Below are 22,501 nucleotides of genomic sequence, written 5' to 3'. Positions count from 1 at the left end.
TTCCAGACCCCGTCCTCCCTCCTGGTGCTGTGGTAGTGAGGGAATGGGAAAGACCTGACGGGTGAGGAGAGGAGGGGGTCGTGGGGGGTGGGGCGGGGGCCGAGGAGGCAGCGGCGTCTGTGTGCCCACAGGATTGCTCACCGGCCGCTCTGGACCGGCCCTCTGGAGAGCTGGCGGAGGCAGATACTCGCAGGTGTCAGGGAGGGAGCAGGGTGGGGTGTCAGGGGACAGCAGGGACAGTCTAGGGCGGAGGTGTACCTGAAATGTGGAGACGAGGGAAGCAGCCTGTATGGCCGGAGAGAGACAGGAGGGATGAGGTTGGAGGCAACGGCCAGCTGTGTCGGGATGGCCCTGGTGAGGTGGGACCTAGGCTTTGACAGGTCCCTTTGGCTGCTGCGTTGACAACAGTCTGGGGGATGACAGGGACAGAAAGGGGGAGCCCAGCTGCTATGATCTCAGCAAGAAGTGGGGGTGGCGGGAGATGGTGAGAGACCGTGCAGCTCTGGGAACAGTGGAGGGGACGGCAGCCTGCAGGTCCTGCCAGGCGGACTGTGGTAGCATAGGGCGTGGGTCTGACTTGCTCCAACCCTGGATCTTGGATTTTGTCTGGTGGGTTATGAGGGGACAACAGGTTATGGGGGGGTGGGCAGAGGGGAACAGACTCAGAACTCCTGCATGCCCGGGGCTGGGTCTGAGCTCATCTGATCTTGGAGGGCAGCCTGGGGATCTTAGGTAGAAGGTCGGGGGAACTAGGTGGTGGTGGGGGCTTGGCAGTGGGCGTCTTGGGGACACGGAAGTGATCACAGGTCGAGGAGGAAAGGGCCGTCTTCCTAAAGCTAGAGGGGCATCCAGTCTGAATGAGGGTGGGATCCAGAGAAAACCTGTCCTAAACCAGCGGTGCTCACGGTCTGGACCGCAGGAAAAGGAGCTGGCTGTCCCTGACACTTGTCACCTCACAGGAGAACGGTGGCCAGGAAGCCTGTGGCACATGCAGGAGTCAGGCCTCCTTTGCGGCTGGGCCCTCAGCAGTTGGTGGGGACCGAGGGGAGAGGACAGGCTTCTCTAAAGGGGGTGTTTGAGCTGCAGCAGGGAGGCTGACGAGCCGCTCACCAGGCAGCAGAGAGCACACCCGAGCCCAGTGGCTGAGGGGGCCTGGGGGTGTTTGAGGAGGGCAGGGCCAGAGTGCAGGGGGCAGGGGGAGGGGATGAGATGGGGTAGGGACCAAACCTCTCAAGGCCTTAAACGTGGGGCACCGGGGCTAAGGTGGCCTTGGGGAGCCAGGGAAGGAGACTGGGTGTTCAAAGCTCTCTCTGGACTAAAGGACTGGCCAGCTGGGGAAGAGGAAGCCTGAGAAAAACCAGGAAAGGTAGGGACGGGGAGCTGGGGCGCGGGGCAGGTTGCTGGGCCCCCTGGTGGCCGCTTAGAGAAGGGACAGCAGTTGACAATGCCTGGGAAGAGGAGGCTGTTTATGGTCTGGGTGGCGTCTCACAGTGCGCAGGGCACCCGAGTGTGGCCCCTTTCCCCCCACTCCTGGCCAGTCCTCTCACTCAGGAGACTCCATGGGGTTGGGGGAAGACCAGAGCCGGAACAGGTCTGGAGCCTTCGCCAGGGGTCGTCTTCCGTGGGTGGGGTTGTCTGCAGAGTCCGTTCTCCCACGGGGCTGCCTCGAAACTTCGAGCAGAGCAGCCGGGGATGGTCAGATAACCTCTGTTTGCAGGTCGCCTTCCACCTTCTTCTTCTGCTTCTCCATCACCGCCTCCAGCTCCGACACTTCCTCTTTGTCCTGGAGGGCGGGGTGGAAAGCAGAAGCCTGGCCTCCGAGCCCTGGGCGCCCACCCAGGCCCCGGCCGGGGACAGCCGCTGCTCACCTCCAGCAGCGCGCGCTGCACGGTGACCTGGCTGTACACGCGGGCCCCCTCCTCCGGGCTCACGGCCCGCAGCTCCTCCTTCTGCAGCGAGAAGAGCTGCGCGCCGGTCAGCACGCCCAGCGCCGCCACGGTCCTGAGCAGAGCCGAGGGGGAGCGGTCAGGCCCCCCGGTCCCTCCCCGCTCCAGCCCCTCAGCCCCCCAATCACGTCCCTGCTGCCGAGCGGCTGTCCAATCACAACGGCGTTCTTGCGCCAGCGTCCCTCCCCCGCCGCGTCCCGGCACCGCCGGAGGGGGCGGGCCGCGTGCGCCGGCTTTCCGCGGAGGCGGGAGCTCCCTGGCCACGCCCATGCAAACCCGGACAGCCGGGCCGGCCGTGCACCCGGACACACCCCGTCTCAGGGTCCCCAGCCGGCCACAGGCGCTCACCCAGCGCTAAATCCCTTGGCCTGCAGCCAGGCGCGGACCTCCGCGGTGTCCGAGTGCGGGCTGAGCTGGGGCTCCAGGGCGCGGGGACCCGGGGCTGCGCGGCTGGGGCCAGAGCGGCCCTGGGCCAGGCGCGCCTGCAGCTCCTCGTTGACACACAGCATCTGGGAGAATTTCTCTGCAGGCGGAAAAGCGGGAGGGAGCGTGGATTCAGGACGAAGGGTCCCGGGGCCTGAGAGGAACAGATCTCCACCGTTCTCAGGATGGGTTGGGAGTCTGGTTCCTCTTTTTGCGCCTTGGCTCCCGGGACCGGAGAGCGAGGACAAGGATGGGTCCCTGGAAGGGTGCCCCCACCACTCACCCTTCTCTCTGGGGTCCAAGTTGAGGTTATCACAACTGTCCCAGTGGGGCCGAGACGAGGTAGGAGCTGGGGCCGGCGCTGGTGCGTGAGGGGGAGTGCTAGCCTCCTAGAGAGGGGGTCAGAACACTGAGTCCCAGCCCCTCCACCTTCCAGAGGTCAATTTCTGAGCGCCCCCCATACCCCCGGTCCTCTGCCAGTGCCCTTGGCACCTGGTCCTCACATCCCTTCTTCCCTTAAGCCCCCGGAGTGTGCCCTGGCTCACCAGGCTGCCAGAAGTGCTGTGGCTGCAGCTTCCCCGGGGCCGCTGGTGGGGTGTCAGGATATTATAGGGCACGTATCCTTCCTGCCCTTGCTGGTCCCGAACCTTCCACCACTTGCGCCTGTCATCCAGGACCTGAGGGAGGTAGGAGAGGAGGGCTCAGAGCCTGGGTCTGCAGCTAGGGCTGGGCCCCTGCAGTCCCCGGGGCCTCCACCCTCTCACCTCCAGCACGTCCTGCTGCTTGACCGACAGCTCGCTGCTGTTGCGAGCCTGGAAGTCGTAATTACACAGCACCCACTTCCCGTCCGGCTCTGGCTGAGGCTCAGCCTCCGGCTCTGGGTCTTGGTGACTGGAGAAGGAGGATTGGGGATAAGGAGGTAGCCAGTCCCACTGCTCAGGGCAGTAGGGTACCGGTGTGAGCTGGGGTTAGAGCCAAGCAGGGTAGGGCAGGGGCCAGGTTAATACTGTTAATAGAGACTTGAAATGGGAACATCTTGAATGCATTTTGCTCCTTCTGTACGTGGCTCCGAGCTTGAAAGCACATGATAGGAGTACTAATGTCACCTCCATCTGACAGATGAGAACATTAAGGCTCAGAGAAAATCACTTGCTGCCCAGCACACGGCTAGAAACAGCTGCTGTTTATTGAGCATCTACTGTATACTGGGCTCAGGCTTAGGATGACCCATAGTTACGACACAGTGGTTACCTTTTAGTTAACTTCTAGAGCGAACTAGGTGCTAGCCCTGTTCAAAGACTTTACATGTATTGGCTAACCTGGTTTTTGACCCAACCCACGCTATAACCCTGACCTTGGACTCCCCTCTCCACTCCCACCCTTTCCTCCTCCACTCCCGACCCTATTATTTTCTATTTTACAGATGAGGAAATGGAAGAACAGAGAGAGAGAGGCACGAGGGTGTCAAGTCACAGAGCAAGAAAGAGGCATTGGCCAGACTGAGGGAGACCCAGGCAGGCTGGCCCCAGAGTCCGTGTCCTGAGTAATTCTGGCCCACGGTGCGGGCCTCTGGGAGTGAGCCTGAGCTACCCCGGCAGCTCTGACCAGCCTGCCTACAGTACCGCCTAGATTTCTAACTCCTCCAAGAAGGGATCATTATTCTCGTTTTCTCTGAACTGGAGGCTCAGAGAAGGGAAGTCAAAAGCTGGGGGTGTGGGGCGTCTGGGTGGCTCAGTCGGCTAAGCGTCTGTTCAGCTCAGGTCACGGTCCCAGGGTCCTCGGATGGAGACCCACATGGGGCTCCCTGCTCAGCGAGGAGCCCACTTCTCCCTCTCCCTACCACTCTTCCTGCTTGTGCGCGCTCTGTCAAATAAATAAATAAAATCTTAAAAAAAAAAAAGCTGGGGGTGTCAAGCCCAAGATTCAGAAGCACAGGGAATGGGTGAAGTTCTGCGAGACCAGGAAGCTGGCGGGGGCGGGGGACAAGACGTTGGCTCTGATCCCCCAGGAAGAGGGACCACGGCCCGGATCAGGCCTACCTGTGCAAAGGAGAGGGGGGGTCTTCAGGGCCGCGGCGCCCCCTGTGTGGGGCTGGCAGCTCCCAGCGCACGGTCCTTGCTGAGACCCTGCCGGGCCCCCGCCAGACCCCCCTTCCGCTCCTGCAGCTCCGCTGCTCGCTCAGTCGTCGTCGTATCCCATGAAGTTTCCCTTGCATCCGCCCTCAACTTGCTCAAGGGCCCTAGAGTCCTGGCTTCTCCGTGCCCCTTCTGTGCCCCCACTGCTTTCTGGAGTCATGGACTCAGACCCCAGCTCTTTCCTCCCCCAGAGATCGGGAGCCCAGGTCTCAGACCTTAATTTCCCCAACCTTCTAACCTTTGCAGGTTCTCTGCCTGACACTCGGCAGGAACGGAGACAACTGCTTTCCACAGGCCTTGGGGAAGTGTGGGTCTGGCCTCCCTGTGGCTGCCTCTTTCAGGGGCCCAGAAATACTACCACTTCCTAAATTCCCCAGAAACGTGCCCCGTGGCTCTTGAAGGCCCAGGTCTTCTCTGGGTCTCCAAGGTCCCATGCACCAGACTTGAGCTCTTCTTCAAAACTCAAATGCCCAATCCCCCAGTCTCTTCCCTCTGACACCAGGGAGCTTCCCTGGCCCTGGGAAACCAAACTGCCATCTCCCAGCCTCTCAGACTTGACCCACGCCCGCCCCTTCCTCCCTCAGACCCTGCAATCTGGGCCTCCTCCCTTGGACCCCTTAGTCTGGGCCCTACCCCCTCCCTCCCTTCTCCCCCCTCTCCCAGCCCCGGCCTTCCCTCCTCACCACCTCACCCACCTGTGACAAGCCAGGGAGATGAAAGGAAAGACAAAAAAGGAGTGAAGTTAGTGCCTGGAACCCCCAGGATGCACCCCTCCTCGACCCCACCTGTTTCGCCTTGGCGGGGGGCGGGGGGGGGGAGACACTCACCCATTGACAGCGACCTGGGGCGCACTTTGCTGTGGGAGAGAGGAGAAGAGAGCGGCAGCTCAGGCAGGGCCAGACTAAAGCACCCAGCCCCACTGCGCCCCTGGGCGGGGGGGAGTGCGTGGCTCTCCAGGGAGCCTTACCTGCTGGCGCTGCCGCTCGTGCTGCAGCTGTTTCTCCACTGGGTCCTCCCAGGCGCGGCCGTCCGGGTCTGTGGCCGGGGGCTCCCAGCCGCTGGAGAACTCAGGGCTGTATGGGGGTCCCTCCTCGGGGGGCAGCTCCAACCTGCGGCCATGGGGCTGAGGGCTCAGCGACCCTAGTCTGGGCCCGAGCCCTATGATTAACCTCAGGTTTTCCCCAGCCTGCACCCTGGGCGTGAGCGCCGCTCCTCGGACCTCGCCGCCCCGCACCTGAGCTCCACCACCGCCCCACATCGACTGTTCTCGTAAATACACCGATTTCGCTCGAATGCCGTGGTGGGCCTCTGAATCTCCCCAATTCTGCACACAGCCGACCCCCCCTCAGTCCGGCTCTGCTCTCACCGCCCCCCCCCCACCACGGAGACTCGCTGCCTCCCAGCGCAGAGGGCACCCCTTTCCCAAACCTACAGGTCCCAGCCCTCTCCGCGGAGGCCCGCCTTTCCCGTTGCGACTGGAGCTGGGGTTCAGGCTGCGACCCCTGCCCCGCACGAATGTCTGCCCGCCCCCACCCCGCTGGCTCCCGCCATTCGTCCCAGCTTCTGCAGCAGCCGCGGTCGGATGCGCCAGCAGAGCCCCGCGGCGACCCTTCCCCGCCTCCCAGCCCCCCACCCCTGGCTCACCCGGGGCGGGTCCACGAGTCCCCCAGCGACGTCCAGAGCGCATTCTCACGCGGGGTGAGGTGGCCCCGCAACAGTGCCACGGCCTCGGACGTCAGGTGCGGCCGCCGCACTTCACTTGCGAATCGGGGGCCGCCTGACGTGTCCACGACCTGCCCGGGGTGCCGGAGTGAGCGGCGCACTCCACCCCCACCCCACCCAAAGTCGCACCCCCTCCTCCGGCCTCAGGGGGCCCGCGGGGCCGCGGCGCTCACCAGCTGCAGCGGCCCGAACAGGAAGTGCAGCAGCTCTGGGGACGAGGGGTTGGCGATGTTGCCGCGCAGCCGGGCCTGCGGGGCGCGGGAGGCGCCGGGGTTAGCGCTCGCACCGGTGGGTTCGCCCTCCCCCTGCCCCGCGAAGGCCGGGGCGCACGGTTCTCACCAGCAGGCTGAAGGCGTACTTGATTTTCTGAAGCACGTCGGTGTACTCCGCCTCGGAGGGCGGCTTGGCCCGCAGCGTCAGGAGACCCTCTGCGGGGAGGGGAGGCAGGTGCGGGGACACAGAGACAGCACCAGTCAAGGGGAGTCAAGTCCCCAGGCAAGGGGAGTCACCCCTGGCCGGGGGGCGCGTGGGGAGACCCTAGGGCGAGGGAAGAGGTTTGGGAGTGACTGGAGGCTCAGGATCCCGCTGCGGGCGCCCCTCACCCCCAGCAGCCCGGCGCCGGGTCCTGCGGCCGCGCTCCCGCTGCTCCAGCACGCGGGCTGCCTCCGCAGACTTCTGCAGCCTCGACACGAAACTCTCCACGTCGTCGAACACATGGTTCAGGATGTCCTGGGGGACAGAGGCGGGGACACGGGGGACTCAGGGATGTGGAGTCCTGGCCGCTCATCGCCCCAAAGCCCTCAGGCCCAGAGCCTGGACATCCTCCCGGGCCGGGTCACGCCCTCTGCTGCCTGGCCCTGTCACCATATTCCAGTCACCGTCGGCCACTCCCCCAGGAGTCTGACACGCCCACCGCCCCCCAACAAAGCCCCACTCCTAGGAGCTGGGACTCACTCCCCACAGCGGGTCCCGCCTCCAGGCCCCGGGTCCACCCCACTCACCACATCCCGCTCCGCCTGCAGACTGGCCAGCTCCGGACCGCGGGGGCCCAGATCCGGGGAGGCTGGGTCAGGGCTGCCTGCGGTCCTGGCCAGGCCGGGCCTCTGCGACTCTTCCGCTTCGGGGATGGGCTCCGCCTGGGAGCGCCCCCGGCCGGCGCTCACCGTGCTGATGACCGCTCGGACGGATGGGCGGCGCTGCAGGGGAGGGGTCTCGGCCACCGGCGACGGGCGGCGCTGCAGCTCCTCTTGCGTGGCCCTGCGGAGGGACAAGGGGAAGCAGCCTGGGTCCATCGCGGAGGGATAGGGCAGGGGACGAAGTCGGGCCTAAAAGAGACACTGTGGCCAGCTGAGCCAAACCTGGGGCAGGGAGAAATCGGAGATAAGGGGAAGGGGAACGCCTCTCCAGAGGGAAACTGAGGCCCGAGGGAGGAGAAACCGAGGACCAGAATTAGGAAAAGTCGTTTTGGAGAGCGGGTACACTTGTCTGGATGCTACGGGGGGACTCGAACCAGGCTTTGACTCCAAAACTCGTGCTGTGCCAGGCTAGGGGGATCTGCTCATTTCTCGGAGGGAGACCGAGGCGGGGGGAGGGGGAGACCGAGGAGGGGGAGACCGAGGAGGGGGAGACCGAGGAGGGGGAGACCGAGGAGGGGGTAGTGGGAGAAGAGGGCGTAGGGGGGAGACCGAGGCGGGGGGGGAAGGGGGGAGACCCAGGCGAAGGGGGAGACAGAGGCGAGTGGGGGAGAGACCGAGGTGAGGGGGGAAGGAGAGGAGAGGTGGGGGGGCGGCGGGAGGGAGGGGAGGAGGGAGGGGGAGGAGGGAGGGGGAGGAGGAAGGCGGGGGCAGGAGGGGGAGGAGGGAGGCGGGGGCGGGGGAGACCGAGGCAGGGGGCAGGGGGGAGACTGAGGCGGGGGGGGGGCGGGAGGGGGGAGACCGAAGGGGGGGCGGTGGGAGGGAGGGAGGAGGAGGGAGGCGGGTGGGGGGGAGGCCAAGGCGGGGGTGGGGGGTGGGGGGTGGGGGGTGGGGAGACCGAGATGGGGTGGGGGGAGACCGAGGCGAGGGGAGGGGAAGCTGGCCTCCCAGAGACCCCACCATCCCCTCTTCTCCCCCGGCTTCCAGCCCAGCACCCTCACCTGAGCGCCGCAGGCCTGCGCTCCCCGCGGCCTGACCGGTAGTCGTGCAGAGCCCCCTGGATGTCCTCTCGGATCAGCTCCGCCTGCCAACGGTGCTGTCAGGCCAGGCCCCCACCCCGCCTGCCACGTGCCCAGGCATCGGTCGCGAGGATGGGATCCCTGGCCGGGCGCCAGACCCCCTCCAGTCCGCTGTCCCGCGCGGCGCCCCACGCACACCCACGCCCTGAACACTCGCCCGCACCGCACCTCTGCCTCGGCCCTAGGCCTCTCGCCAAGCCCGGAGGCCGGGTCCCGCTGTGGCCTCGCCCCTAGACCACACCCGCCTCCAGGTCCCGCGGCTCCCAGACCCTCTCCCCCCCGGGCTGCCGTGTTCTGTCGGGGACGCTCGGCTCCATTTCGTCACGTTCTACCGTGAACCGGTCCAGCTGTCCTCAAAACCCGCTCCCTCCCAGAACTTCTTTCCAGGCCCCGCCTCCTCCACTGGCCCCGCCCCAGGCCCCGCCCCACCGGCGCACCAGCCCCACCCTCGGAATCCACAGGATCCCTGCTCCGTCGCAGGAACCTGGCTCCTCCCGACCCGGCCCGCTCACCCCGAGACGCAGGCCCTGGAAGAAGTGCACGTCGGGGTGCGTGCGCTCGGGCTCCAGGCACACGAGCAGCAGCAGCGAGCGGCTCCGGCCGGGCGGCAGCACCGCGTCGCAGCGCACAATGGCACCCAGCGGGTACAACTCCAGCTCCTCCTGCGGGCCGGGACGGCGGGTAAACTGAGGCCCAGAGTCGCGGGGACTCAATGGGGACAGCAGTGCCCGCGGGTATGGTGACACAGCCCAGGCAGCCCCGCGGGGTTGGGGGGTTCCGGACGGTGGCCCCGCTGTTGCTGGGGGTTCCAGATAGCACCCCAGTTTAATAGAGGAACTAAGGATGCTCAAAAGAGGAGCGGAGATCTCTCCCCAAGTTCCCGGAGGAAGGACATGCAAGGGACAGGATTCACACTCAGAAGTCCCTGGGGTCAAGTCCCTGGGCCTCCGCTGGCTTGGGCCAGCCGCTTCTGCTACCCGCGTGTCCCCTGGCACCTTGGAGATGGGGTCAAGCAGCGTGACATGGTCCGGAGACACGCGCAGCAGCATCTCTTGGGCCCAGACGCGACCCTGGCTGTCCATGATGGCCAGCTTCCGCGAGGCGTCCTCCACGGTGTACACGCCATCCTCCTCACCCAGGCAGAATGTCACCAGGTGCTGGCGCGGGCGCGGAGAAAGCAGGGAGTCCCAGGAGGACGCCGGGGTGGGGGGCTCACATCAGCCTTCCCACCGGAGACTGAACACCATTCCTGAAAGCCTTCCCCATCTCGGGATCCACCAGTGGGGCCCCTCCTCCCAGGGCCCTGAGTTTTGCTTTCATCTGAGTGACCAGCCCCTGAGTCCGGCCTCCCCGCACACTGGAGGCTCCTTGAAGGCACCGGTTCTGTCTAGTCCCCTCTAAGCCCTTCTGCCTCCGTTAGAGCACCGGGCACACTTGGTCTGAGCCATCCTCACACAGGTGTACCTAACGTTTGTCCCCATGGCCTGACTGTCCAGCACAGACTCAAGTGGAAGGGACTTCCTCTGCCGAACACCCACTTCTGAGGGGGGGCAGGGACCGCCCATCTTGCAAATGAGCAAACTCAGTTTCCCGGCTTCCTTCTGCTTTCAACACCACCATCTTCCCAGGCCTGCCTGCCTTTCCTCCCACAAGCCTCCCTGGGGCGACGCAGACCCCAGACTCACATTGACTAGATACTGGGAAACGTCAGCCATAACCACAGTGGAGTACCGCTTCCTCTGCTCTGTGGGGGAGAGGAGAATGAACCCAGAAAACTCAGTGCCTCCTCCCTCAGACCCAGCAGTCCAGACCCCCAGCCCCTCCTCCCTCAGACTTAGGGATCCAGGTCCCCAACCCCTCCTCCCTCAGACCCAGGAGTCCAGGCCCCCAGCCCCTCCTCCCTCAGACCTGCTTTCAGCCTTGGGTTTTCTTGTTCCCAAACTCACCATAGATTGACTTGGCACTTGGTTTGGGGGCAGCTTCTGGGCTGGTTAAGGAAAAAAAGAGTGAGAGGGGCCATGGGAATCGGGAGAGCATGGGGGTTTTGAATGCCAAGCAGAGCAGCAAAGACTTCACTGGGAGGGCAGTGGGCAGCCATGGAGGGTTCTGAGCAGGGGAGGGCAGGCCCGGAGCTGGACGTTCACGCAGGTGAGGCAGTGTGGTAGCAGGTGGTGGTGGGGAGTGTGGTCTCAGCTGTCGCAAAGAACTGGCTTGGGCTCTCCTGTCCATACTGCCTTGCCATAAGACCCTGGACAGGAGACCTAATCTCTCCTGCCTCAGTTTCCCTTTCTGTGAGATAGGGGTTAGGAACCCGATAGCCACCATCTGGTAGAGCACTTGGTGGACACACGGAGAGTTGAGGGGGTTCCAAGCCTCAATAACTTAACTTTCAGTGCCATGATACAAAGGGTAGCAAACAGCAGGTACTCAATAAAGGGGGGTTGACAGCAGCATTAACATCTGGGGTAGACAGATAGTTATCTTCCCCTCCTACTCCCGTGGGCCTAGCTCTTCCCAGCCGAATCCTTCTCTGTCTCCTGCTCTGGCCTGCCCTTCTAGGTCACCTTCTCCAAGAAGAATTCCACAGAAATGACAGGGACTCAGAGCTCGGGGGGGATCAGGGATGAGGGACGAGAAACACACACTTTCAGTCAAACCTCTGCTCCTATCCTGCTCCTACCAGTCAGATCTCTGCACAATTTGGTTACTTCTGTGCTGGAGAACTCACTACCTTATATCGCCCATACAGCTATTCCCATGGGCCTCTCTTTGTTCTTCTCGCTGCTCACTCCAGGAGACTTGAACTTTATTAGAAACAGCCCAGGGGCTCCTGGTGGTTAAGCATCGGACTTTTGGTTTTGGCACCAGTCATGATCTCAGGGTCATGAGATCGAGCCCCACACGGGGCTCCCCGCTCAGTGTGGAGTCTGCTAAAGACACTCTCTCTTCTGCCCCTTCCCCCATGCTATGTCTCTCTGAAATTAATAAGTCTTTAAAAAAAAAAAAAGAAAAACAACGCCCAGATTTGTCTGTGAAGCATCAATATTTACCAACAAGCTAACCACGGCTACAGCGGCTCCCAGGAGCCGAGCACCTGCTCTTGGTCAGAGTCTCTGCTAATCTTGTACCTTCATTATCCTGTCAAGCTCTTGGAATGGTCCCTGTTTCCCAGAGGAGCTCAGACTTAGGCTCGGTGGCCAGGGTCCTCCCCTGCTGAGTGTTAGTTGGGCAGGGAAGGGGGAGCACAGGCGTCCTTCTCAGTGTCCACGCTGGGAATGCTGCGAATGCCCCCTGGGGGTGCGGGGAACAGGGTGGCAGAGGGGGCTGGGCAGCCCAGGGGTAGGACCACTTACCCTGTGGTGGTGCTCATGGTGAGAATGGCGAGCTCCTGCCACCTAGAGGTGCCCTGGGATCCAGCAGAGAGTGAGGGCCTGCCCTGGCCAACTGTACCAAGGATTTTTTTCCCCAGTCCCTCCTCCCTCAGACCTGGGAGTCCAGAACACCCAGCCCCTCCTCCCTCAGACCTGGGAGTCCAGAACCCCCAGCCCCTCCTCCCTCAGACCTGGGAGTCTAGAACCCCCAGCCCCTCCTCCCTCAGACCTGGGAGTCTAGAACCCCCAGCCCCTCCTCCCTCAGACCTGGGAGTCCAGAACCCCCCGTTTCCCCTCCCTCAGACCTGGGAGTCTAGAACCCCCAGCCCCTCCTCCCTCAGACCCAGGAGTCCAGGCCCCCAGCCCCTCCTCCTTCACACTTTGTACTCTGCCCCCCAAATCTCTCAGGGATCCATGCATTTGGCTCCCTAATCTATGTGTGCCCCATTTTGCTTCCTCTTTCCAGGGATCCTGTCTCTAGCCTAATCTCAGGGGCCCAGGAGTTCCAGCTCAGAGCATCTGGACCCTAAGAACCAAAGGGTCTTGTCTCCAAGTCCCCTCAGAGAGCCATTCAGCCAGTTCCTCAGCCACTGCGACCTCGGGCTGTCGGGTCCATCTCCCAGCCCTCACCTCCTCGGGACTCACGGGTTTAGGTCCGCCCGCCTTCCTGGTAAGTGGACCCGGGTGTCCTAGACCCCTGCTCCTGCTCCCCAGGAGTCCCGGCCTCCAGCCCCTCCCGGCGGGGGCCCCCTCCTCACCTGCCGCTGGAGAGGCCCCGCTCTCTGCTGTCCCAGGGTTCCAAATGCCTGCCCGTCCTTCCTGCTCCCCGGGCCCGCCCGCCTCCGCATACCAGCGCACTCACCGGGCACGGCCCCACCGCCCTGGCCCCTGGGCGGGGCTGGCACAGACACCAGGGTTGGGGTGGGGGGGGGGACTGGAACGGCCTGCGGGGAGCCAGGAGCTGTGACGGTCTCTGTCACAACACTAGCTCAAGGACAGCAAGCCGTGGGGCGTCACGCTCGGCCAGAGCTGCAGCTCTGAAAGCCTCTGGGAGGTCAGAGGTTTGAGTCGCACCTGTTTGCAGTTTGAGAGGGGGTCGTCAGTGTGGGAGGGTGGCATTTCTGTCACCGGGGCTGCCTTTCTGTCTCCGGACTGGTGTCTGTCCCGGCCCGGTGCGCACCTCCTGTCCACAGTTCCTGCCTCTTCTTCTGGAAACTAGCCCCCCCAGGAACCCCTCTAATCATGGCAACTAGGACTCAGAGCCCCACATGGCTCCAAGTACTTCTTAAACGCTAACGAGCTCCTCAGGCTTGAAATCTGCTTTCCGGAACTTCCTCGGTGCCACGGTCCTTGCTGACCACGTTATCCACGCCATTTCTTCCCAAATCCTGTGAGGTGAGGCTGGGGGTCTCCCCTTCACAGATGAAGAAACTGAGTCCCACACGGGCCCGAGGTTACACTTGCAGGGAGTGGGTGAGAACAGAGCTGGGAGAGCGGGAACGGGCGGGCATGCCCCCTTTTAGCCTTTCCCTTTGTCAAGGATCCCCACCTGGGGATCCTTCCTGGCGTCCTCCAGGCTCACACCTGAACTTGGAGAGCCTCCTAGCTGGCCCCTGCTCCCTTCCTCCCCTTGGTCTCCTGTCCATGCAGAGAGCCCGAAGAAACCTAGCTCAGCTCACACCACTCCCTGCTCGCGTTCCCTCAGGGGCTCCCCGTTTCTCTGCAGGGCCTGACCTCCTCTCAGCCTCCATCCCTCCCTTCCAGCACACTGCGTCCTTGCTGCTCCTTGAACACTGACAGCCCGCCCTGCCTCAGGGCCTTTGCACTTGCTGTGCCCTCTGCCTGGAATGCTTATTCCCTCGGACATCCTCATGGATTGTTCCCTACCCCCCTTCAGGTCTTTGCCGGACGGCCAGCTTCTCAGAGAGGCCTGGCTGACCACGCTATTTAACACTGCAGCTCCCCGTACCCTCCTGTTCCTCGTGCTCTCTCCCGGCTCCCTAATTAATTTTTCGCCAAATTGTTCCCCACCTTTTAACATACTGTATTACCTGATCATTTCAGTTATTTTATGTCTCCCCTGTTAGAATGTAAGCTTCAGGAGGACACAGACTCCTCTGTGTTTGGCCCTGCGCTCTAGCTGCTGCAAACCGTAAGGGCTGGAGAGACATCTGCGTTCGCATGCATTATGCTCCACTGCACACAGGCTCTGCAGAGTGAGGCCGGAAACGAGAGAAAGCACCCCTTTGTCCTGGGCTGGGGGGGATGAAAGAACAGAGGTAACGAGAGACCATCGTGTGGGGTGGGGTGATGGCAGGGAGCCCAGGTGGGTGTGGGTTCAGGTCCTGACTTAATCCCTATGCGGGGGTGCTTCCGTCTTCTGAGCACACTGCGTGTGTGTGTGTGTGTGTGTGTGTGTGAACGCATATGTACATCTCATCCTCACAACATCCTGTGAAACGGGTTCCATTAGCTCCCTTTTACACGCGAGGAAGAGACACACATTGAGGAATTTGTCTGCAATCACGCGGCTCATCCATGGTGGGGAAGCTTGAACTCAGGCCATGCAACTTCCGCCCTGCGTCCTGCGGCCACCTCATGACTCTGCCCTTTCTAGCTGTGTGACCCTAGGTAAATCGCTTAACCTCTCTGTGCCCCAGGCCCCCAGTTGGAACACGGGATCGAAACATTGGGAGGATTAAATGAGTTCACGGAGAGCTCTCGGCGCCATCCGGGCCAAAGAGGAGATGCTAGGTTGAGTATTCGCCACGGCAGAGATGGTGACCTTTCCGGATCTGCTGCGATGGGATGCAAAGGGCCCTGCGGAAGCCCGGAGGAGGCCGCTAAGAGGTCAGGGCAGGCTTCCTGGAGGAGGAGGGGCAGCCGGAGCTGAACCTGAAGGGCGAGTTTGGCAGCTGGAGGTGGACTGGAGGTTGAGAGAGGAGTGTCGCAGGCCTTGGAACTGCCTGAGCCCAGGAGGGGGGGGTGGGCTGGCCAGTGTGGGTGTGCTCTCCCGGGAGCTGCAGGGAGAGGCCTGGGGTCCTGCTCTGCTGTCTGCAACAGCTGTCATTCTGGCTTCCCGTCACGTTCATGCCACAAGTACTTCCTGCACTTGGCCCTGCCTGGGCTGGGGTCTGCAGAGAGGAGCAGACCCCTTAACTCTGACAGGCAGCTAGGGCTGGGATTGGTGCCCACTGGCACAGAAGACAGAGGCTCAGAGTGCAGAGGCCACTAACCCAAGGTCACCGTAGCCCTGGGCTGGGGGACAAAATGCAGATCTGACCAGAGACCAGGCCCTTTCTTCATGTGCAAATGGAGAAAACTATCCTCAAATAGGCATTCCGTGGGAGTCAGGGGCCAGGTCTCCCAGGTCTGAGGGAGGAGGGGACTGGGGGTCTAGACTCCTGGGTCTGAGGGAGGAGGATGCTGGGGGGTCTAGACTCCTGGGTCTGAGGGAGGAGGGGCTGGGGGCCTGGACTCCTGGGTCTGAGGGAGGAGGGGACTGGGGGTCTAGAATTCTGGGTCTGATGGAGGAGGGGCTGGGGGTTCTAGACTCCTGGGTCTGAGGGAGGAGGGGACTGGGGGTCTAGAATTCTGGGTCTGATGGAGGAGGGGCTGGGGGTTCTAGACTCCTGGGTCTGAGGGAGGAAGGTTCTGGGAGCCTGGACTCCTGGGTCTGAGGGACAAGGGGCTGGGGCCTGGACTCCTGGGTCTGAGAGAGGAGGGGACTGGGGGTCTAGACTCTTGGGTCTGAGGGAGGAGAGGCTGGGGTCTGGACTCCTGGGTCTGAGAGAGGAGGGGACTGGGGGTCTAGACTCCTGGGTCTGAGGGATGAGGGGCTGGGGCCTGGACTCCTGGGTCTGAGAGAGGAGGGGCTGGGGGTCTAGAATTCTGGGTCTGATGGAGGAGGGGCTGGGAGTTCTAGACTCCTGGGTCTGAGGGAGGAGGGGACTGGGAGGTTTTGGACTCCTGGGTCTGAGGGAGGAAGGTTCTGGGAGCCTGGACTCCTGGGTCTGAGGGAGGAGGGTCTGGGGTCTGGACTCCTGGGTCTGAGGGAGGAAGGTTCTGGGAGCCTGGACTCCTGGGTCTGAGGGAGGAGGGGACTGGGAGGTTTTGGACTCCTGGGTCTGAGGGAGGAAGGTTCTGGGAGCCTGGACTCCTGGGTCTGAGGGAGGAGGGTCTGGGGTCTGGACTCCTGGGTCTGAGGGAGGAAGGTTCTGGGAGCCTGGACTCCTGGGTCTGAGGGAGGAGGGTCTGGGGTCTGGACTCCTGGGTCTGAGGGAGGAAGGTTCTGGGAGCCTGGACTCCTGGGTCTGAGGGAGGAGGAGCTGGGAGCCTGGACTCCTGGGTCTGAGGAAGGAGGGGCCTGGGGTCTGGACTCCTGGGTCTGAGGGAGGAGGGCAGGTCAGGGACAGGTGCCCCAGTCCCTGCTTCCAGGTGCTCTGAAGGCTGAAGCAGCAGGTGAGACAGTGAGACCGAAACCAGAGCCTCCACCCTAGTTCAGGGCCCAGGGCTCCTTCCTCCTTCTGTGGCCACAGAGGCAGCCCTCCCTTTCTTCAAATCGTAGCGAGTGGCTCCCAGATACCATTGGAGCTCCAAGCCCAGCACAGTCTGACTCAGTGAGTCCGGGGCGGAGGCAGCGAACCCCAGTCTTAGAGACTCACCATGGGAACAGCCACCTGAGAACCCTTTCCAACCCCTTGTCTGCCCACAGAGTCAGTGCCTTTCATTAAGTGAGCTCTAGGACTCTGTGGGTGTGTTTGCTTCTGTCCCTAAACTGGGATAGCTTTGTCACTGGGGACTGGATTGCTTATTGTCTGGGTTGGGGGCACCGAGGCAGGACACAGAATTCCCCATCGGGGCTTGATCCGCTGAGATCCCCTGGGTGTCATGTCTAAAACCACCCCATCCCTTTCCTCCTCCTCCTCTCCCAACACACATACCTGTCCCCACTCCCCAGCCGTCGGGTTTGCTGATGAACTCCTAGGATGGGACTCGGGGGTGGGCGGGCATAGTCACAAGAAATAGGTATGGCAGGTTTTTGGCAGATATAAATAAGGTGGGGCTGGGTGTCCGAGAGATGTGTGTATTTACATGTGTGTCAATGAACTTAATCATTCGATGAATGGTTCCTGAGACCCAATCTGTGCCCCACTCTTTGCGCTCAAGAAGAGTCTAACTGGATGTCCAGTTAAGTGGTGACTGGACAGGGTTCTGAAGGATGAATAGGAGTTTCCCAAGGGCAATGTGGCAAGGGATGACACTAAGCTTGAGAGTGGCATATGCAAAGTCCCAAAGTCATGCAGTAGCAAAGACTTACGCACCTACTTTGTGCCAAGCATTTCTGAGTGCTGGACGGACGAAAGCCCTGCCCTGTGTTATTGTCACCCTCGTGGGTGTGGTGGGAGACAGAAGGTAAACAGGGAGCACATACATGAGGAAGACTTTTGGATTGTGGTAAGAGCCACGGAGGACCTAGAACACAAGGGAAGAGATGGGGTGACTGGAGGCAGGCAGGTGTGGTCGTTTTGGGGGGGTGCAGTCAGGGCGGGCCTCCATGAGGAGGTGGCATCTGAGCTTTGACCTGGATTTCGAGAATGAGTCAGGAATGCAGAGAAGGTTCCAGGCAGAGGGAATACCTTGGGGAGGCTGGCGGGTGAAGTCTGTCGGGGTGTGTTTGGCCAGAGCACAGGAGACCCGGACACCTGGCTACCAGGACGATTAAGGTGACAACTATGAAATGGCGCCAACAAGAGGTGGCCAAAGTCCAACGCGGATGGGGTCGTCCCCGGCGGCGCGGACTCGGGCTGCCCTCAATGGGCCGTGGTGGCGCCCGCTCAGGCAGTGCGGAAGCCCAGAGGAAGGGTGAGGTGTTTCCCCGCAGATCCTGGAACGGGCCCGCCCCAGAGCAGCGAGGCGGCCCAGGGAGGGTGGGTCTGGGAAACCGCCGGGGCTGGCGGGGGAGGAGAGTGGGGGAGGGAGGCTGGCGGCGGGGCTGTTTGTTCTCTGGGAGGGATGGCGGGTGGGTCAGTCTCCAGAAACTGGGGGGAGCCTGGCCCCTAGGCTGGCGGGAGTGGGCTGGGCCCCAGCGTGGGGGGGGGGGGCAGCGACTGGAAGGGGCTCCCGCGGACTTGGGTTTAGGTTCTGGGTTGGAGCGGGTGACTCTCAGTTTATTCGGAGCTCTTCCTCTAAAACAAGCATAAATCCTAGTACCTGCCGTAGGGCCAGCAGGAGATGAGGTGTGGGAAGGCACGAACAGTGCTTAGAAGGGCTCTAGGCGCAGCCTCCATGGAAAATAGAGAAATGGACCAAGAGCTCCATGACCCAGCGACACGCAGGAACAAGGGATAGCTCTGCACACAGCTCTGCCCTCCGGGGCCCCCAGATCCCAGCTTCTGATAAACAGACATCCATGCATCCATCCAACCAATGTTTATTAAGCATCTACTCTACACCAGACACTGTTCTGGGGACCAGGGAACTCAGCCCCAAACCTGCCCTCGTTGAGTTTATATTCTGGTGGAAAAGAAATTAAAAAAGTAAACTGTTTAGAACGTCCAATGGCAACAGTGCCACGGAGGGTCCAGAAGGTGTTTTAGGGGGTTCTATTGAAAAGTCATAATGTGGTTGGGATGATACTGAGTGAAGACCTGGGGAGAGTTAGATGGGGGATACCTGGGGTAGGATCTCCAGGCAGGGGCAACAGCCAGTGCAAAGGTCCTGTGGTGGGATCTTGTCTGGCATATTCACAGCAAGGCCAGCATATCTGCCGCACCGTGGCTGAGGGCAGAGGGATGGAACATGAAATCAGAGAGATTATGAGAGCAGATCGTGGGTTCCCAGGGTCACTGTAAGCATCAGAGAGAATGAGAAGGCTCTAGAAGTATTTTGGTCAAGTTTTTTTTTTTTTAATTGACATAAAATTAATCTTAGGGTGAATAACGCAGTAGCATTTAGTACGTTTTCATTGTTGTGCCACCACCCACCTGCATCTAGTTCTGAAGCACTTTATCAGCCCAAAATAAAGCCCTGAACCTATTAGCTGCTACTCCCTATTCCTCCCTCCCTGAACCCCTGGAAAACATTAATTTGCTCTTTGTACATGCGGATTGGCCAATCTGGACATTTCATATAAATACAACCATACACTACATGATCTCATGGTGGGTTTGAGGTTCATATATGTATTGTTCAGGTGCTGGAATCATTTCAGACTTACGGAAAAGTTGCAAAATAATACATAGAACTCCCTATACTACACCCAGAATCCCCAGAGCTTAACAATGAACATAAACACTTGCTTATCATTTCTATCTTCCTGTCTCTTTCTCTCTCACACACATTTTTTCCCTGAACAATTTGAGTCACTTCCAGACCTAATATCCTTATACCCCTAAAAATTTTTATTTTTAAAAAATATTTTATTTATCTATTTGTTGGGGGGGAGCACACAAGCAGGGAGAGTGGCAGAGTGAGAGAGAGAAGCAGACTCTCCACTGAGCAGGGAGGCAGATGATGCAGGGCTCGATCCCAGGACCCTGAGGTCACAACCTGAGCCGAAGGCGGACGCTTAACTGACTGAGCGACCCAGGCGCCCCACCCCTGAAGACTTTAAATGTATTTCCTAAAACAGCAGGTAGATGGAGATTGAGACAGAATGATTTGGGGCCATAAGCCCCTGATAGGGAAAGCAGAGGGTTTTGTGGGAGAGGTCTCTCAGCACCCGGGACAGCACCCAACGCTTATCCAGAACTCCTGAACACCGACAATGATAACGAGGAGCATAGCCTACCTGGAGAGAGTTTCTAAACACCGTGGGTGTGCCTGGGAATCAAGTGGGAGGTCCTCAGAGAGGAAGGAATTTGCACGCATTGTTTCCTGTGTAATAACTACATTAGCAGCCAGCAAGCTCTGGCACTTAATCTGTGTTAGGTCCTTCTTGTGAATGACTTTATATCAACCTTCCAGACTCTATAATGAGCTGGCAAATTGTGGCCCATTGCTCCTTTTTGTAAATAAAGTTTTATTAGAACACGTCCATGCTCATTTGCGTGCATCTTGTCTCTGGCGGCTTTCCTGCTCTAATGGCAGGATAGTTGCAGTAGGGACCGTATGGCCATCAAGGACGAAATTATTTACTATTCCTGTCCTTTGCAGAAAACCCCCTTGAGGCAGATGATAGAAGGTGAAAAAGGCTCAGAGAGGAAGGGCTTTACTCAAAATTGAGAGAACCGGCATCTGAACACACAGTGCTCATCTTCCCCCTCCCCTCTCAGACCTCCTTCTCCTCCTTCAAGTACAGTACAGGACACATGACATAGAATTTACTATCTTAAACATTTTCAACGGTATGGTTCAGTGGGGTTAAGCACATTCACACTGTTGTGCAACCATCACCACTATTCACGTCCAGAACTCTTTTCATCCTGCAAACCTGACATTCTGTACCCACTACATCCTAACTCCCCACTCCCCTCCACCTGCCAGCCCCTTGCACCCACCATTCTACTTTCTGTCTCTAGGATTTTGTCTCCTCCAGGGACCTCAAACAAGTGGAGTCATATGGCATTTGCATTTTTGTGACTGGCTTATTTCACGTGGCTTAACATCTTCATGCAATGAGAAAAGGCACATGAACAAGGAAGTGAAAAACAGTGAAATCACCCTTTCTTTGTCTGGCAGAGACCCGATGCCAAATATTATAGGGTTTTTTTCCTAACTCTAAAAGTATGCACTGCAGTATAGACACTTAAAGAGAGAGAGAGAGAGAGAGAGAGAGAGATGGAGAATGAATCAGCCTATCTCTCCCCACCCCGTATTGGTGGTTAAGGAAGAAGTCATGTATGTTCTTAAACATTTGAGCCTGATAAAGCTGCAGACAGAGTCTGTCTGGAAACACATATAGAGGAATTAGTTTTACTGTTAGTATCGGAGGGACCATGATTCCGCCTTGTTGCCAGATTCCCAGCGTGTATTTCAATGTCTGGGACACAGTGGGTGCTCATGACATAGTTGTTGAAAGGAGTGTAGAAGTTGGAATAGTAGAGAATAGACCCCTCTTCTACGGGTAGGCATTGAGCTTAATTTTATTTGCTTCTGGCAATTTGAGGAATATTTTCCTCAGTGTCTTTCTTTCCGAATGACTACTCCCTTAGCATAAATTCTTACAAGGGGAACATATGCATGAATGTTTTAAAAAAAAACTATTTATTTGACACACACACAGAGGGACAGCAACAGAGGGAACACAGCAAGGGGAGTGGGAGAGGGAGAAGCAGGCTTCCTGCTGAGCAGGAAGCCCGATGTGGGGCTCAATCCCAGGACTCTGGGATCATGACCCAAGCCAAAGGCAGATGCTCAACGACTGAGCCCCCCAGGTGCCCCCATGCACAAATGGTTTTGACATGAATTGCTGACCGGCCTTTCAGGAGGCTTCCACCGGCGAGTATGAGTCCCCATGTCACCACATCCTTGCCAACACAGGCTGTTAGCATTGTTTTGACCTTGCCAATCTGATAGGCAAAAATACCATCTCATAATTACCCTAATGAGCATTTCTTTCATTCCTAGGAAGGCTGAATAGTTTCATGTGTGTGTTGACATCACTTCTTTGCAAATAGCCCATCATACCATTTGCCTATGCTCCCTTCTCTTGTTAGAGATTTGTAAGGGCTCTTTACGTATTAAGGATACTATCTCTTTGCCATTTGGTGGGTAAGAGGAGCCAGAAACTGAGAGAAGGGAAGCAACTGCTCAACGCACACGTAAGAGGTAGACCAGGAATTTGAAACAAGATGTGTATAGATCAACGTTGGGGGTTCATTACCACTGCCTTCATGGCACCTTCCCCTTCCCCAGGCCTTGCTCCCTCCATGGCCAGAAGCCCTGAGTTCCCACAGTCTCCAAAAGGGTAGAGGCCTCTTGCCAAACCCAGTCAACTTTGCTACATCCCCAACAGCAAACCTGTTCTTTGGTTTGTTGTGTCAGTTAAATACTTGGCACATACATTGGTACTCAATAAATAGCAGCTGGTATTATTGCTTATTTTTTCTTTAAAATTTTCCCTTCCATCACATCTCTTGCCAGCCGCCTCCCCATTCAAGCCAACCTCCTACCATCGCAAACATGTGTCCCTCCCCATGCAACTTGCGTCCTGATGCCTAGCCTTCGAATATGCTGTTACATCTGTCTAGTTGCCTCTCTCCACTCGGGCCACTTAAAGAACTCCTACTCATCCTTCAAAACCCTATTTATGTTTCCCTTCCTCTGGGAAACTTTTCCTCACTCCTAGGCTAAGACTCCAACCACAGATCCTGGACGCAGTGCTGTTGTGTTCCCTTTGGGTGCCCTGTGTCTGGGAGGGCACACAGACCTCACAGTTATCACGGCATTACAGAGATAAGCAATATCTCTCTAAGAGAAAAAAAATTAGCTCCAAACTGCGAAAGCTGCAGACCCAAAGTGAATAATTTCATTCTGTCTACAAAACGTCACATCAAATTTGTTGTCCAATCCAATTCGAAAACCTCTTGGGCATCTGGAAATAATTTGTCAAGGCGATATTTCTCACCTCATAAGAATTCTCAAATATGTCTGTTGATTGCAGATAAAGCAGACTGATTCATAAATCAAGAGTTAGTTGTAGTCAAAAGATTTCCAGAACAAAACTGGAGAAAATTTTCAGTTCTTTTG

General features: G+C 59.2%; 1 protein-coding gene across 1 annotated transcript; it reads right to left on the bottom strand.

The window, feature by feature from the left end:
- Positions 1-1,440: 1,440 nt before the first annotated feature.
- EPS8L1 (EPS8 signaling adaptor L1) lies at positions 1,441-12,657 on the bottom strand (the record flags this gene model as incomplete). Its single annotated transcript, XM_080828629.1, has 20 exons — positions 1,441-1,783; positions 1,869-2,001; positions 2,295-2,469; positions 2,653-2,758; positions 2,915-3,046; positions 3,134-3,260; positions 5,332-5,360; positions 5,472-5,613; positions 6,149-6,297; positions 6,400-6,474; positions 6,566-6,654; positions 6,829-6,955; positions 7,228-7,483; positions 8,361-8,443; positions 8,951-9,100; positions 9,434-9,595; positions 10,124-10,182; positions 10,385-10,425; positions 11,792-11,844; positions 12,568-12,657. The coding sequence occupies 20 exons, from the start codon at positions 12,655-12,657 to the stop codon at positions 1,697-1,699; spliced, it is 2,265 nt and encodes a 754-aa protein (XP_080684755.1). The 3' UTR covers positions 1,441-1,696.
- Between the last annotated feature and the right edge of the window lie 9,844 nt (positions 12,658-22,501).

Source organism: Martes martes (assembly GCF_963455335.1).
Source record: "Martes martes genome assembly, chromosome: 17".
Taxonomy (NCBI): domain Eukaryota; kingdom Metazoa; phylum Chordata; class Mammalia; order Carnivora; family Mustelidae; genus Martes; species Martes martes.
The sequence above is the reverse complement of the archived record's forward strand: the minus strand, read 5'-3'. Positions and strand labels throughout refer to the sequence as shown.